The following is a 15,916-nucleotide window of genomic DNA, read 5'->3' on the forward strand; positions in this document are numbered from 1 at the left end:
CCTTGTATTTCTCAACTTTTCCATGCATTTTTATCTAGTAAAACTACTGTATATACATAAGTCACGGCCATAAGGGTTTTTATTTCTGTTGGAGATCATGTGTTTATTCTGTGGAAAACCCTGCATGCAGCCTCAGTCCTTGTTTTCTGCAAATGAAGTAATTTACTAAAGAGTAGAGCCTATTGATTTTTAGCTGGAAGGCTGGGATTCTCTTAGAAATCTAAGCGATGTTTTGAATAAAGTGGTCTCATTTCGAGAATCTAAATCCATAGAGACAAATTGTTCCTCGGCACAGATCATACTGCTATAAACTTTCCTTAACAGCACACTGTTTGTGATAAAAAAAAATGTATCTTGTTGTTTTATTGTTATTATTCTGGGTTCTTTTTGCTCTGGAAAGGCAATACAATGCTTATGCCAACATAATGCCCCTTCAACAATATAATACACCTGTGTTACCAACATAGAGCTGGGCACTCTAGAGAAATTAAAACTGAAGTTGAGAAATGTCTGCTGAAATCTTTGAGGATGAATTGTTCCAAAGTGACTGCAGCTACAGAGGTCAGGGAAGTGTCGCTAAAAATAATAATTATACTTTAACTGTGCTTAGGCAATCCTTGCAGCTGTCATTGTCAAACACAGCAGTTTGGAGGTGAAGTTTAGAGTTTAAAGCAATTACTAATTATAAACAGCCTAAATACCACCAGGGGAGATCCTGAGAGAGCTGAAACATCAGCAGGACAGAAAGTCAATCAAAATTATTTTTTCATTCTAAACAGCCAGTTAAGGTAAGCTGATTTGCATGCAGCCATTGAAATGTCATTGTTGCTTTTTCTAGATAGGGGGATAAGTAGGGGAGTACAGATTTGCACCAACAAAAATGGAGTTGGAGTGTGGGGAGTATATTGATAACATTGATAACATGATGAAGAGATGCTTAAATATACAACAAAGTGCTCCAATGAAGGAAGAGTCTGTAACCAGACTGTAGATGTTAAAATATTCAGATATCCCTAAGCTTTAAAACAAGACATCTAGTTGCTTGTAGTGTGATATAGTTAATTTGCAGAGATCACATCTTTCTGTAGATTTCTAATAGTGTAGAAAAAAACTGCTGTGTGTTTATATTAGAAGACGGGTTAGCTTCTGAAAGTATGCTGCTATAAAATTAATAAGAAGAGAATTATTGTTTCAGCAGGCCTGGTTTATTAAAGGTTTCCAAGGTTTTCCAAAGCTTTCCATACATTTTCATCAGTAAAGCTGGGTTATCCAGTGAACCTGGAATTAATTTCTTAAAAGACATTGGCTATTTGTTAGCAAATGTTTTCAGTCCTGGACCAGATCCATTCCAGTTTTGCTGGATCACCTACCTTCACTGATCGTGTATCCTCTCCAGCCTTGGAGAGCTTTAATAAATCAGGCCCAGTGTCTTTAATGTGAACTTTAACTTGTGAATGTCCTTATAATCCTTACAACTACAGAGGTAAGTGAGTGCTTTTTGAAAGTGCATTTATTGATTGTAAATATTATTATGTGTATAGTCTGAGCATAAGTGAAATTTTAAGAAATACCATTGCCTTGCCATTAAGCAGATCAAAAGGATCATTTCTCTGTAAAGAACCAACCCTCGTATATATACCTTTCCTGCCCTCCCTCGAAGTACCCTCCATCTTTACAGCCATCCCTAGCTGTAGCTTAACCTTGGAGAACCCTTAAGAAGTTACTGTAATATTTTTAGAAGGTTTAGGCTATATGATAGGAGGTGACCATTGTAAGTATCCTTGCAGTTGGTTTATGGTTTGTCCCAAACCCTGAAACTGTCACTGGTAGCCAGGCAGCTTGGTCGGCATGTACATGTAAAGAAATATAAAAACAAATCCATGTAAAATAAAAAGTAATTTACTTAAATTATATTATGGAATACACTACAATGGGATTTTCTGTTACATGTGTGCATCATGAAATAGTTAGGTATAAGGGAGGGAGATTTAAGGTGTCTGCACACAGTTTACCAAAAGCAATAAAACAAAAAAAACATAAAGCAAAATCCAGAGCTTATAATAAAACAAAAAGCAGAAAATGTTTAACTAAAAAATGAGAAACAGAGGAATAAAGGACCATAAATACCAAAAACCGTTATGACAATATGATATAATGTTGCACTATCTACAATATTTACTGTAAGGCCTTACGCATCTACGATGTACTCAGCGCAGCAAGACAGTTGAGGCCACAAGTACACATTGACAGGATTGTTTGGCGGTAACCTCCTGTGCATAATATCGTAATGATCAGTCTGACCTGTAGACTAAGGTTTGATATTTTGTATGCAGAGCCACTGACATGAGCCGCAGTTCAAACAGATTGTCTGCCGCTCGTTTAACCACCTGTCTATCACAATTCTGAATGGGCTTGAGATTCCTGCTATAAAAATTGTCTGCAGTCTTGTCACTGCCTCTCGTCCCGGGCTCTTTGTCTCTCCTTCTTCTTTGTTTCAGCGCTCCCAGGGTGCAAAACGACACCGGTATAAAACTTACTACATTGGTCGCGGTTGATTTTTGATGATGATTGTATTGCAAAGTGCTCATTGCCATTTGTTATTTCCTAATTCATATGAATATAATACAGATTTGATCACATTTATTTTGTATAATAATTAGATTAAGAGGTATTCTTTTTTTTCTGAAAAGGGTGAAAAATTTTAACACTGCGTCAATGTATTCTTGCAAATACTGGGGAGTGAACTGGCTGACAGTTCTGAGTATTCCCTTTTATCTCTGCTCTTGATCTACACATCCAGTACAGTACAAACAACAAAAAAGAAAACCTCCAGTCCTATGTCAGTCCCCCAATCTAATGCTTCACTCTTATATTAAAGCCCTCGCTCAGCATAGGGCAACTAGTTTGACCATCTTAGCACACATTTGCCTCCAGGACTTGTGTGTGCAAAGGATGCCATTGGAGGAAGAGAGTTTGAAAAAAGGACCAAAAGCCCACAGAATTGGACAAGGCCAGCACAATGTAAAATAGAAAGTGGTCAAGGTTGGAGCAAAAGGTCGTAGGGTCAAGCAGGAACCAGGCCAGCGTCAAGCATAGTCAGGGCAGATGGTGGCCATAGAGACATTGCCAATATTCAGGCAGAGATCAGATCAGGTGGCAGAAGAAGAGGTACCAAGCAGAGGCCAGTTCAGGCAAAATCCAAGAAAGGCCAGACAAGGTAATCAATAAGGCAATGAATAAGCAGAAGATAAAGGCAACTTTGGAAGCAAGAAACTCACACTATCATGTGACATATTATTAGCACCTAGCAGAGTTGTTCTTTAAGGTTTGACGTTCCATACATAGTCTGAGAAGGACGTTCAGACAAATATAAATGCACAATCCCGGGTGTCTTCATTGCTACAAGATTGCAACAACAGCCTATCCTTTGTCATGCAGATGGACATGAAGATGTCGAAATCTTATCTGAAGAAAACAAGAGGAACAAGGGATGGGAATTCTGTGCCGGCAGGATGAAAAATATTTACATGGAAACAAATTAACTTCCCAGGCAGACAAATGGAACTGCGCATCCATTTCCCAGTCACAATCTAATGTAAAGCCAACGCAACTTACAGGAGATAACAGGGCTGCATGAAGATCTATATGTTTGTCTTATAAGACCATTTAACATTTTATCATATTGTGAGTAGAATGCTTTACAGTTATTTATTAAGCTACAAGATTCGTGATTGGGGCTAAATGGCTATTGAATAGCGGAAAGAATTGAAAAATAAATTACAGGGGCACTTTGAAGCTGAGGTCCAATATTTGATATTGTAGAATATTGGCTTAAAAGACTATTGAACACTACATACCCAGGTATTGTATGATTATTACACTAGGGTATAGATATTTCTGTTGTACTGTAAATGTTAATTTTTAAATAAATAAGTATATACACATATAAAGGAACAGACCAATGGGTTCCCCTAAATTAATACTAAGTAAAAAGCAGATTCATGCATATGTTAAGGGCACCAAAAAAGACCAACTAGGTATGAACGGGCTATTAAGGTATCGTTGGCTTGTCAATGTCTGGATGGGAAAATGTCATTCTGGAGCAATGGGCTTCACAACTTTATTCCCACATATCAGACAGGCTCTATTTGAATTGCTGTAGCTTTTAATGCATACTGTGAGAAATTACAGTAAGCTAGTTTAGTACAGTAGAGGAGCCTGTTTTTAGCCAATTTTGCAAGCCTGAGGGTGAAGTTGGATTTTAGATTAAAGTGTTAATCTTGTCCTTTGTGACCTCTGATCTACTAATTGCCAGCTGCCATTCCACTGTCCAATGACAGCCCTTATGATTATTCTTTCACTGGGCCTGATTTATTAAAGCTCTCCAAGACTGCAAAGGTTACACTTTCATTAGTGAAGCTGGGTGATCCAACAAACCTGAAATGGATTTCCTAAAATGTAATTGCAATTTGTTAACAAATGTTTTCAATTCTGGAACAGATCCTTTTCAGGTTTTCTGGATTACCTAGCTTCACTGATAAAACTGAAAACTCCCAAGCCTTCAAGAGCTTTAACAAATCAGGCCTTTTTCATATTTAATATTTAAAGTTGGCATAGCCCTGTTCTTTTGTCAGGAAAGAAATCCCCCAGTGAACTATAGAGGATGGTACTGTGGACTCAAGCTGATGTCAGCTACCTTTGAAGCATACCTAAACTTAGAATTTTTACTTTACATTAAAGGCTAAACAACCCTTTTATTTAAAGTAAAACTTTTGTTTTTTAGTGTTTTTTTAAGTGCAACACCCTTTGTTTTTGAAAAAAAGGTGCAGCACTGCCCCCTTCATTTTCGATTGCCTAGGTGATCAAGAATAAATGGGGGCGCAAAGCCTCCCAGGATACCTATATCACGCATCACAGGAGGCTCCTGGCTGCTCCTTCTGTGCATGCCTGAGTATCTCAAACATGGGCAGAAGGAGCCCTTTCATCAATAGGAAAAAAATTGCCGATCTCAAGCATGTGCAGTCCCAATCTACGTCACCTGATCTCGTGCCTGCCGGGTGCGAGATTGGGTGACGTAGGAAGAAGAACACGGAAGAAGGGAAGATGTCGGCACCTGGCGCTCCCTCTCCGCCAGGCCGAAGACAGATACCGGGATGACGCAAGACCCGATGGAAGAAACCTCCCGATGGATGGACTGATCTGTGGGATTGAAGGTAAGTGTGATTTTATTGTTTTGGGTTTACTTCCCCTTGAAGTTTTGTTTGATTTTGCTAAAGAAAGCATCATTATTTTGAAGCAAATAAAGATATTTTTACATTTAGCTAGCTTGCTACTAGTGCTAATCCACCTCAATATCCAAAGCTCACAATAAGTGAGAAATAATGACTTTTACAATGCTGGTCACACGTAGCCAAAAAATAATTGGGAACTGACCTGAAAGGCACTAATTGCTCATTGCCCAAAGTACCCCTAGCAACCTCGGGAGGAAAAACACTGCACTATACAGAGCATTGGACACAACTGCTTTAAAGAAAAGTCAGGATAGAGAGCACAAAGTGTAATTTATCCCCTGACACCCTCAAACCCCCCATCAAGAAAACCTTTTCTTCCTGGGTTCGTCCTTTAAATGAATGTGTGTTTTTTTATTTGCTTAAGTCTTCCTTTTAACGAACTCATTATTCCCACCACTAGTAAAACAAACAGGATAGTTTAAACTGGAGTCTCTTCACCACATAACCCAAATAAGTTCAGTCATGTTTGCATTAATGCTGCATTAATCATGTTGTTGCGTATTAATGAGTTTTCAGGCAATGCTAATTACTGTCATAGATTCTGCAGCAGCCCATTAAATATACAAATTACGGAATTAAAGAGCCAGAGCTCCTCATGATTAATCTCCAAATGGAGAAAAGCTAATGATCTCTGGACAAAGTTTCTCTCTACTTTTGGCTGACTGAGTGCGTCGAACAATCAATTAGAGTAATTGAGGAGTCCGAAAAATTTTACATCTTAAAGATTTTTACGCGGTTATCCGGCACCGACAATGACCGAGTTTACTTCTTATTTATTTGCTTAATGTCAGGCTCATTTATCCCTTTTTATTTGTAATAAATATACTGGTTTAAGGAGCACAATGGAAGGCCTAAGTAATGATTATGAGGGCTGCAACAAAAAGCAACAGGGAGAATAACATAATCAATACAGTATTCTCTCGATAGCAAGCATACACATCATGCTGACTCGACAGAATTTAACGTGGTTTCACCAAACAAAGTGAGGATTACAGCCTTCTATTTCTCCTCGTCATTCCTAGACATTTGTAATAAAGACCAGGGGGTGAATGAATGGCATGCAAGAATTGCATTCTTTGCATATGTTCTCTATAAACCTGAACTCCAGGAAGATATAATAACACATAATAATTCAAATTAATGATAATAATAATAATTAATAATACATTATTAAAAGTATTTATTGCAAGTGGTGTTAATTCTTGGTACCAGACTTTTGAAGTCACTGTATTACAGAATTTAGACAGTAAGATGGAGAAGCAGCACTAGGAGCTAATAAGGTGTTCTGCAGTGCTCATGTGCTAATACCTTTCATGCTGATAGGATTAAAAAGGAGAAGAACAAATGGATAAGTTTAAAAGTCTGTTGGTTCTCCATTCAATCACAGCTTGAGGGGGGGACATGACAGGTAATTATTAACTTTGACAGTGACAAGCCAGGGCCCCAACCTGCCAGATAGGGTGTGCAGTGCAGCTATGTAATCCAAAGATACAGAGAACTAAAAAAATAATTGTGTAAAACCAGTTCCCATATCCCGTATATCTATTTTATCACTGTGTTTAGTTGTTTGCTTGTAACCTAACTTTTAAGTAGAAATCCAGGCAGACGGATATATACACAGGTAAAAAAACAAATATGTATATTGTTTTACTACCCAAAGGATATGCAATTTTGGAAAGCCATTCTTGCTATATACACTCCTAAACATTCAGTAGGAACAAACACCGATTCAGATGGCAGCACATAGTTCATTAAACAAAAAGGAAATCCTGATATAGACCCCCAAATTGTCTTCCCCAGACACAAATGACTTCAGAGTAATCGTATCCCTCTGGTGTCTGATAGGGAAACCATTGGTACAAGTCAGTAGAGTAGGGATGAGCAAAGAAATTATTTGAATGTATCTGAAATATCAAGCTACATTGGTGAAATGTGTTTGCAAAAATCAAAAGAGAAACTTGAATCTACAATTTGTTTTTCTTTTTACAGGTTATAACTTTTGGTGTATTTAGGATGGTTTAGTTTATTTTACTTAAAGCTAAACTGTAGGCAGATATTAAAGACACCAATGAAAGCAACTTGTAACCATGAATATCATTGATCCTTTAAAAATGTTATCAAATGTAATTTTATGTTCCAATTATTTCTTAAACATATGCCAACTGTCACCTGAATCATACTATAGTTTTTAAAATATAGGATAACCAAAAAGAGCGGACTGTATAGTGCCATGGGTGCGTGGTATTGCACTACAACTTAATAATGTTTTGCTCATCCTCATCAGCACATTAATTCTTATCCATAGCAATTGTTGAGAGACTGGAGCTCAATAGTAACTCCAAGGAGCAAATGATTCCCCTGCAAACCACCACAAACCACCTCAACACCCTCCATCACTTTGATTTGCATTCCAGCTTGTACATTCCAAGCTAGGGTACATGCCCTTTAAAAACATCAAAAACACCAACAGTTTGGGTTCCCCCATTGGCTTAAATGAATGTCGTCAAATAGGCAAAATTTGGGTGGAATCTTCCAAAAAGTTTACTCATGGTACTCACCTATAACTGGAATATCAGTTTATTGGGGCCACAAATGCAGACTTGGCCACATCATCAAGTGTTGAACATTCCCAAGCATGCTTGGAATTATGTAGGAAAGGGAAGAAGAGTACTACACAAGTTTTAAATTTGACTTCCTCAAAATACTTGGGATCACATGCCAGTGTAAGCATGAACATATAAAGTAACCTACGTTTAGTGATTAATAACTTCTCTCATTACCAAACCACCTAAGACTCTGACATCCCACATATTTTACTTCTGCATTCCAAGTATCAATTTCCCTGATTGTATTTGTAATTGAAGAGTTACAAGTTTTGTTGAAATAGTTAGTGAGCGTTAGAGCAAAGGCCTTGATTGAATCAATAAAGATGGCTGTATAACATTGATTATAATCTCCCGCTATAAAAATCTAATTACTTACCTCAGGAATGATCAGTGGATATGAAATGAAGAGGTCAGCCCAGGTCAATAATTATTTTAAATAAACTTATGTCTCCATTTTTCAAACCCAGAACATCCAGCAGACTTCTAGAGGGCTGTATTTTACTAGTCCAAATGGACGTATTAATGTGTCATCAAACGGTTTAATAGTAATTGGGTCAGCAATTTTAAGAAGTCTAGTCTTCAGGTTGTCGGCATGACCATTTATATCCTAAATAAATCAATACCAGGTTAATGCTTGCTAAATCAGGGAAGACTTGTTCAACGTTAGCCAAAGTCTCTTCATTTTACCCATTAATATTACATCCCATGCTAATTAAAGTCATGCTTCAGTCAGATATGTTCACTTTTTATTTAAATGGGACACAGCTTACCTGCATTGCCCCTCCGATTTTCATCTGTAGTAGATCTCTAGACTTAGAAAGTCCTAATTTCTTGGAATACTCATTTCCCATGCTTGTGAATAGACAGGCCATGAATGTCTTCTCCTGATAATATGGGTTGGTGCCACTACACATTTAAATTAACCAGAATACACCTAAGGGAGTTTTTTTACCTGCTAAAGAAATTATATTTGTAAAGTCTATCGAGTTCAGAGGTTTACATGGCAGGAGACTTGGTTTCTATCTCATGCAGGTATTATTTACAAGGCTTGACCCTTCCCTAACCTGCAACTGGATAGGTAAAAGAAGAAGCAAAAAAGTGATGGGATCATGACTGGGGGATCTCAGAGTTCCCCAACTTCTCCCTCCACCTGCTGTTAGGCCTCTCCTGCCCCCCTACCCTTTTCCCACTGCCCAACAACTCCCAAAAACAGACATACACTACAGTTGTTGGGTTTAATGGCCTCAACAGCTGTTTATTAACAAATATATAAATAACTAAGAAAATTCCTTAGAAAACACAAACATATATATAATAATATTTCCTTTTCTATACGCTTACAAATTACAATAATGTTACTTAATCCTAACCATGAAATAATTAATTATTAACCAATTAATTACTAATTAATTAATTAATTACTAATTAATTAATTTAATTACCACTAATTAATTAATACTCGTAATATTGCCTCAGTCCAAAACATAACCCAACCCTGACCTTTTTCCCTTGAAGGTTACAGGTTACTTGAGAGCATCCCCTATTGCTTGCAACCAACTTGGCGACTGCCCCTTCCATTTTGGGGCTACCAACACACATCTCCTCACACACCTCCTCAGGAACATCTAACTACCCATGCAGTCACTTGCCCAAAATTTACGGCCGTGCCACTCCACCACCTACAACTTTTTTGATACTTATAGACACCACACCTAAGGTGGGTCGCAACTCAAAAAGACTGCCCTTCGAGGACCCTAACTGCCCATTCCTGTTTTTTAGCCACAAATCTCCTGGGAGGGTGAGTGGGAACTTTTTCTTCATTCTCTCTGTCTCCCTTGCAATGACCTCCCCTTCTTCCTCCCCGCCTTTAAATCACCTCCTTTGCTCCTCCCCACCAATCTTTCCTGTCCAACCACTGCTGCTGCCCTCTGTCCCCCCATTGTCTCTTCGTCAACCCCTTTTGCTGCCTGTCACCCTGAGACCCCCATCATGCCTGCTCTCTTCCTGGCTCCTTTGTCGCTCACCTACAGGCTTTTTTTTTTCCACTTTTCACTCTGCTCTCCCCCTATATGCATATGTTCTTTGCTGGCACATGAGCGTTGTGGTACAAAGTATTGAATCCTTTTACTACAGTTTCTTACACTTATCTAAGCTCTGTTGTGCAGGGGAGTGCAAGAGGTTAATACTAATTTAGAAATATTTTAATGGTCAAATGTTCACAATTTATAAAAATGTATCCAGCCATCTTTATTGATGAGCATCAACTTCCTAGTTTTCTATATTTTATTTTTCAAGTATACTTGAATGGTTGGATGAATGAATGAAGAAATTATTAGTTCTTCTCATAATACGTCCATAATAAGACAACTCCAGTCTAGTTGTTTGGGCCTTGAAAGGTCCTTGAAAAGGCCTTATTGAAGGATCCATTTGTTTGATTCTGGATTTTTAACTTCCAGACATTTACCCTTTTTTATTGACCTCAGTATAGTGTTCTTTTTGCTATGGTATAGGTTGTATAATATTTTGGCTTTGCCTTGCCTGAAGACTTTTCTAACCCTGAAGCAAAGACCAAGTGACCAGTTAGCTATGACATTGGTTTTCTGATCCATTCCTGAGGAATAGAGAGTTCTAATCATTTCTAATTTGGCAAAACATCAAACAAGTCATGTAATTTGATAATAAAAGATTTTAGGCTAATGGAAACAAAAATACCTTATACTATGTAATCATTAAAATACACCTAAATATATGTTTACATACAGAGAGTATATTTAAAAAAAAGAAAGATTAAAAAAATGTAAAAACAAAAACATTAATTGTGCCATTGAGTCCCATGCTGCTGAGCTTGACAGCACTTAAAGGCGCTGTATGGTTTTTCTTAAAAGGTACCAACCCACTAAGCACTCACCTTTTGCTTTGATGAGTAATTGGTGCTCCCTGGCAGGTGTCCAGGTGGGGTAGAGTCAAGCAATGCTTTGGATCAGTGTTTCTCAATCAGGGTTCAATGGAACCCTAGGGTTTCTCCAGTGATTGCTAGGGGTTCTTTGAGCAAAGAGCAATTTGTGGTTCTCAAGTCATGTACATTAACAAAAGAGTGAAATGCAATTTTATCCTACAACTGATTTCCAGGCAAATATTTATACCTCTTTCCCCATAACATAGCTGGCATTGAAAAAAACATTTTTTTATATCTCTAAAGCCATGGTCAAGATTAACTTCAGTCTTATGATGTCTTTCTTCTTCTCATTATAAAGAAGAGGAATCCTTCATCGGGTGTCTACATACTGCGTGTGGGACATTGGTAGGGGTCGGAACCCCTTATTTTTCTATTGCTGTCAACTTGATTCAAGTTTTAATACTGAATTCACCTTTGTGTTCTGATTTTCACACACAATATTACATTATCTCTGGCTGAGGTGTAATATGGATTTGAAGCTCTTGTTTTTTGTATGTTCTTTATATTTGCATGCATGCCTCATGCAAATCATCAGTTATATACTTAGGGGCACAGTTTTAGGAAGTGACTTTTATAATAGCCAGTTTTAAAAGGGCATTTTTGCCTCATTTATTCAGTATTTGACTTTGCTATGTAGGCATTCCTTACTTCTTTAGTAAATCTAAAACCTAAATGCCAGCTGCTAGAAGACTTGTTCCTCGTAGAAATAAAACACTGCAAACATAGGCTCTGGTGAGAAAAAACACATCTCTGTCTAGTGATAACACTCTCCGCAGAGCTTTTTTTTGGTTTTGTAATCCTTTCCAATACTCAGACAAATCTTCAGTATAACACTGACATCAATACAATACAATAAAACAAGCATACAATAAGGCAGAGTGTCACCTCTATGTCGGTGCTGGAAATGTAAAGGAAATGCATATGTTTAAATGAACTTTGCATTAACTGCACATTGATTGTGTGATTAACTGTGATTCATAACAGGCAATTAGGATTCAAAGACATAATAAATCTTGATTATGTACATCATTCATAGCCAAGCATGAAGAGTGCACCGGGCACCATATTTCATCCGATTACCGGCACTGCCACACTCGCAGCAGGGCGAGGAAAACTTTCAGGACACAAAAATGATTGAGAAGTCAGAACTATTTAAAAAAATCTATCTATCCATCTATCTATCTATCTATCTATCTATCTATCTATCTATCTATCTATCCATACAGATTCATCTACCCACCCTGCAATTTCAGAATGTTGTCTATGAAGTCAATGTACATGCAGTGTACAGTTAGCATCTGTGCTGAGAACATTTTATATTTTTCTACAAACATAAGAGCTTTATTAATATTGTGTTATGTATATTAAACATGTTAATTTAATATTAAAACTGAGCATATGATGTAAGTATATGGTGAAAAAAATACGCAGAGAAGTCACAAACACAGATGAAGTCTTTTGAAGTTTTATGCAAATTTCCACCCTTCCAGTAAAATTTAGTTTTTACTTCATTTTTTTTCTACTTTTGAAGCCTCCCCCTTGGTTCATTGACATAGTGGAAAAAAATGTAATATGATGGAAGCTATTAAGCTTTACCAGTAAGACTTTAACAGGACAGATCTGTATATAACTTCTGCGGTTTATATCTCTAGATCAGCCATTCTTACCCTTGGTACCATAGAACCCCAGGGTTCCTGCAGAAGTTGCAAGGGGTATCTCAGGCTGTGACTGGTTGACCTCCCATATTATACAGTAGTGAATAGCTAGTTCTAGGACCAACAGAGCCAGCTGCATAAACCCAAGGACCTATTTAGCTATCTGCGAAGGTGGCATCCTGACTAGTAATATATAGGAGGTATTATATAGGAGGTATAGCAATTAATGCACTATATACTAAAATACTATACTATACGATTATAGCAGGGGTTTCTTGATCCCTAAAATTAATTTCTTTAATAAATTTAAGGGTTCCTCTGGAATAAAAAAGTTTAGAAAAGCTGCTTAGATTTTACTTTATTTTTTTTTATTGAGAACAGCTTGATCTTGTGTAATTGGTAATCAGTTATTCAGTTTAAAATGTGCAGATTTGTGGCAGGTATGTTTTTTAAAAAATTAAAAAGGTAGCAGTGGTATGGCTGGATAAGAACTCTGAGCGCAATAGTGCAAAAGGAAAAAGGTAAGTACTGCCTTGTTTTTTTTTTTTTTTTTGGGGGGGGGGGGTAGAGAAATATTTTTCAGTAACATGGAGATGTGCTTAAACATTCATGCATTATTCCTTCCAAACTTATTCCACTAAAATGTTATTTCTGTGTTAGACATTACCTGTGAAATATGTGTTTGCAGGCAGAGTGGATGCTGGGAATTTGTAGTAGCCATGGCCTGGAAAGTGAGTCCCCTTGATATAGTTCATGGTACTTTTTATGGTCAGCGATGGTTCTATTCTCTCCAGTTGGTAGAATGGTGAAGGCCCATTAAACTTCTCAGGTGCAGACCAAGCAATCCTCATGGATGTGCTGTTGATCTCCTCCACCCATGGTGCATGTAATATTTCCGGTGCTGAAAAAAATCAAAGAAAATTGTCAATAAACCAAAAAATAAAAGTATGCATATAAATGAGTGAAGTTCTGCATACTGGAGGAAAGAACAAAAATATTACAGAAATTATAGGAGAATATAAATTTAATATAATGCACAACTAAAAATCTGTTATTAAATGGGCCCAGTAGTTCCACCCCCTGCATATGATGTAAACAAGAGCAGGGTCATATGTGACGGTTCATAGGTCTTAAAGGAAGTAAAGGATAAAATAACGCGGGACCCATATCATGAAATGGAGCTTAACATAAAGAGCTAAGGCTGGAGAGGATACATTTTCAGCAGTGAACCTGGAGGATCCAGCAAACCTAGAATGGATCTGGGCCAGGATTGAAAACACTTGCTAAAATATAGCCAATTACTTTTGATGATTAAATTTTTTATCTAGAAAATGTTGAAAAAAAAAGGAAACACATTTACCCTACTGAAGGCCCATCAACAGCTTGTGCCTAACTATCCACGCTGATACTTTATAACCTATAATGTGCCCTTGGAAATTTCTGAGGCAATGCAGGACTGCTGGTCCTGCTTTGTACAGAATGACATTAGACCTGTGACTGGCTACTAAAGTGGCTGCAGAAGTCTAGTTTTTTAAATCCAAGAAGGCCTAGTATGGAAAGTTAATATATTTATTCCCCTAGACAATACAAGCACTTAACCCTTGCAATAGGAAGGGGGGACATTGCAAGGGTAAACATGTGTGCTCCCCAGAGATCAGATTAAAAATAAAATCACACTTACCTCTATAACTATAGGAATTGTGGAAAAATGAATCTTCATTTCACAACAGAGGCACCAAAATCAGAGCTCTTTTCTTACCCTTGTTTTTCCAGTATGGACTTAGCAGCCCTCCATATTATAAACAAGAGAGGGTACGGTAAGCTATTAGAAACCTGTCCTTCGAGTCTCTGTTGTGATCTTTGAGGATAAATTATTCCACAGCATTTAGAGATACATAGCTTGTTCATCTCATCTCAGCTCATCTCTTGTTTATTATGGAAATTCAAAATGATTATATATATTGTCAGGGCACGGGTTTCTATGTGTTTAAGAAGTGATGTCAACAGATATTAAACAATGAGACTGAATCCCAGTTGAGACAAATATATATATATATATATATATATAAATTCTTTTTAGTTAGGCTTGCTTTCTAAAATATTAACGGACAGAGTATCTATACTATGCTTGTAAGCATTACACAATGACTTTTACATTTTCTCCTTGTCAATGTAAGACTATCAGTCTTCTAAGACTGAATTAAATCAGTGTACATTGTACAAACCAGTCTATGAAATGAAGTCTTGAAAAACATTTTGATATTTGCATAACTCCACTGCTTGCATCAGGACATGAGGGCTCTTGAGAGGTGTATTAAGGCTGCAAGGTGCTGTAATAATTTTTTAGCAAGCTCCCTACCTACCAGCTATGGTCTACCTGCAAATGCACAAGGAACCAGTGATTTTATTGCTGGGTCTGAAATAAAGTATATCATGAAAACAGTGAGTTTTCAGTTAAAACTTTTGATTAGCATAGTGATAAGTGGAGAAAGGGAGAAAAAGAAGAGGCAAAATTTAAGCAGAATAAACTTCAAAACACTAATTTTGCTGTTATTTGATTGTAAAATTGCCAAAAAAATGTTCCAATTTCATTAGTAGAATTGTTGCAATTCTGCATTGTTATAGGATGGCCGTATCCACTCAATTTCCTTTTGCAGAAGCTGGGGACAAGCTGCCTTTACTTTTTAAGTCTGCTTTTGCTTTCACCTAAATCAATGTATTCCTGTTTAGAATGCACTGGATGTTTTTTTTTTCCATATTTATGTTAGGATTAGAAAAGAAGAAAAGAAAAAGACATACTGTCAAGCATGTTATTAAATTAATTTGTGTCATTCAAACTGAACATGACATAAGTCACGACTTCTTTTACGTGGCGGTAAGGTGAACTGTCAGTGCTGTAATTTGATTATCTGTAGGTGTGCGACAATTTAATAACATTCCATGGTCTGAAATGCTAGCAAAACGACTTGATCGGATGCAAACGCATTCTGTTATGTATTATTTATTCTTTATTTCGGAAGAATGTGGCTTTGTCATGCACGCAGTGACAACACACCCAGGTCTCATATAAATGTGTTTGTAGGGAGGGGAAGAGTCCTTACTAACCAAACTTGGAGCTTCTCTGAGGACTCCGCAATTATCTACTGAAATGCATCATAACACTACCTCTGTGACACACAGATATTGATTTTTTAATCATTTTCAAGTCTTCTCACAGCACAAATAAATGTACTACAGTTACAGTTAATGCACTGTGTACATTAAACAGCAGCTCCATTCAATTTATTATTTTCTGACAAATAAGTATACATGAGGTGGATTTAAAGGGGATCCGGGCACCAATATGGGAGCTGGTATTCTTGATTTGCTTTGGAAGCCCATGGGCTATAGTTTGCAACCTTCTTCTTT

At 37.2% G+C, this 15,916-nt stretch overlaps 1 protein-coding gene across 4 annotated transcripts in view; it reads right to left on the reverse strand.

The window, feature by feature from the left end:
• The window catches only part of USH2A (usherin), a 371,236-nt gene that overhangs the window by 238,964 nt on the left and 116,356 nt on the right, over positions 1–15,916 (reverse strand). For all 4 annotated transcript variants that reach the window (XM_072409865.1, XM_072409864.1, XM_072409867.1 and 1 more), the window contains one exon: positions 13,176–13,409. In XM_072409865.1, coding sequence (XP_072265966.1) covers positions 13,176–13,409 — 234 coding nt within the window. The remainder of the gene's footprint in view (positions 1–13,175; positions 13,410–15,916) is intronic.

This window comes from Pyxicephalus adspersus, chromosome 4 (assembly GCF_032062135.1).
Source record: "Pyxicephalus adspersus chromosome 4, UCB_Pads_2.0, whole genome shotgun sequence".
NCBI classification, from domain to species: Eukaryota; Metazoa; Chordata; class Amphibia; order Anura; family Pyxicephalidae; genus Pyxicephalus; species Pyxicephalus adspersus.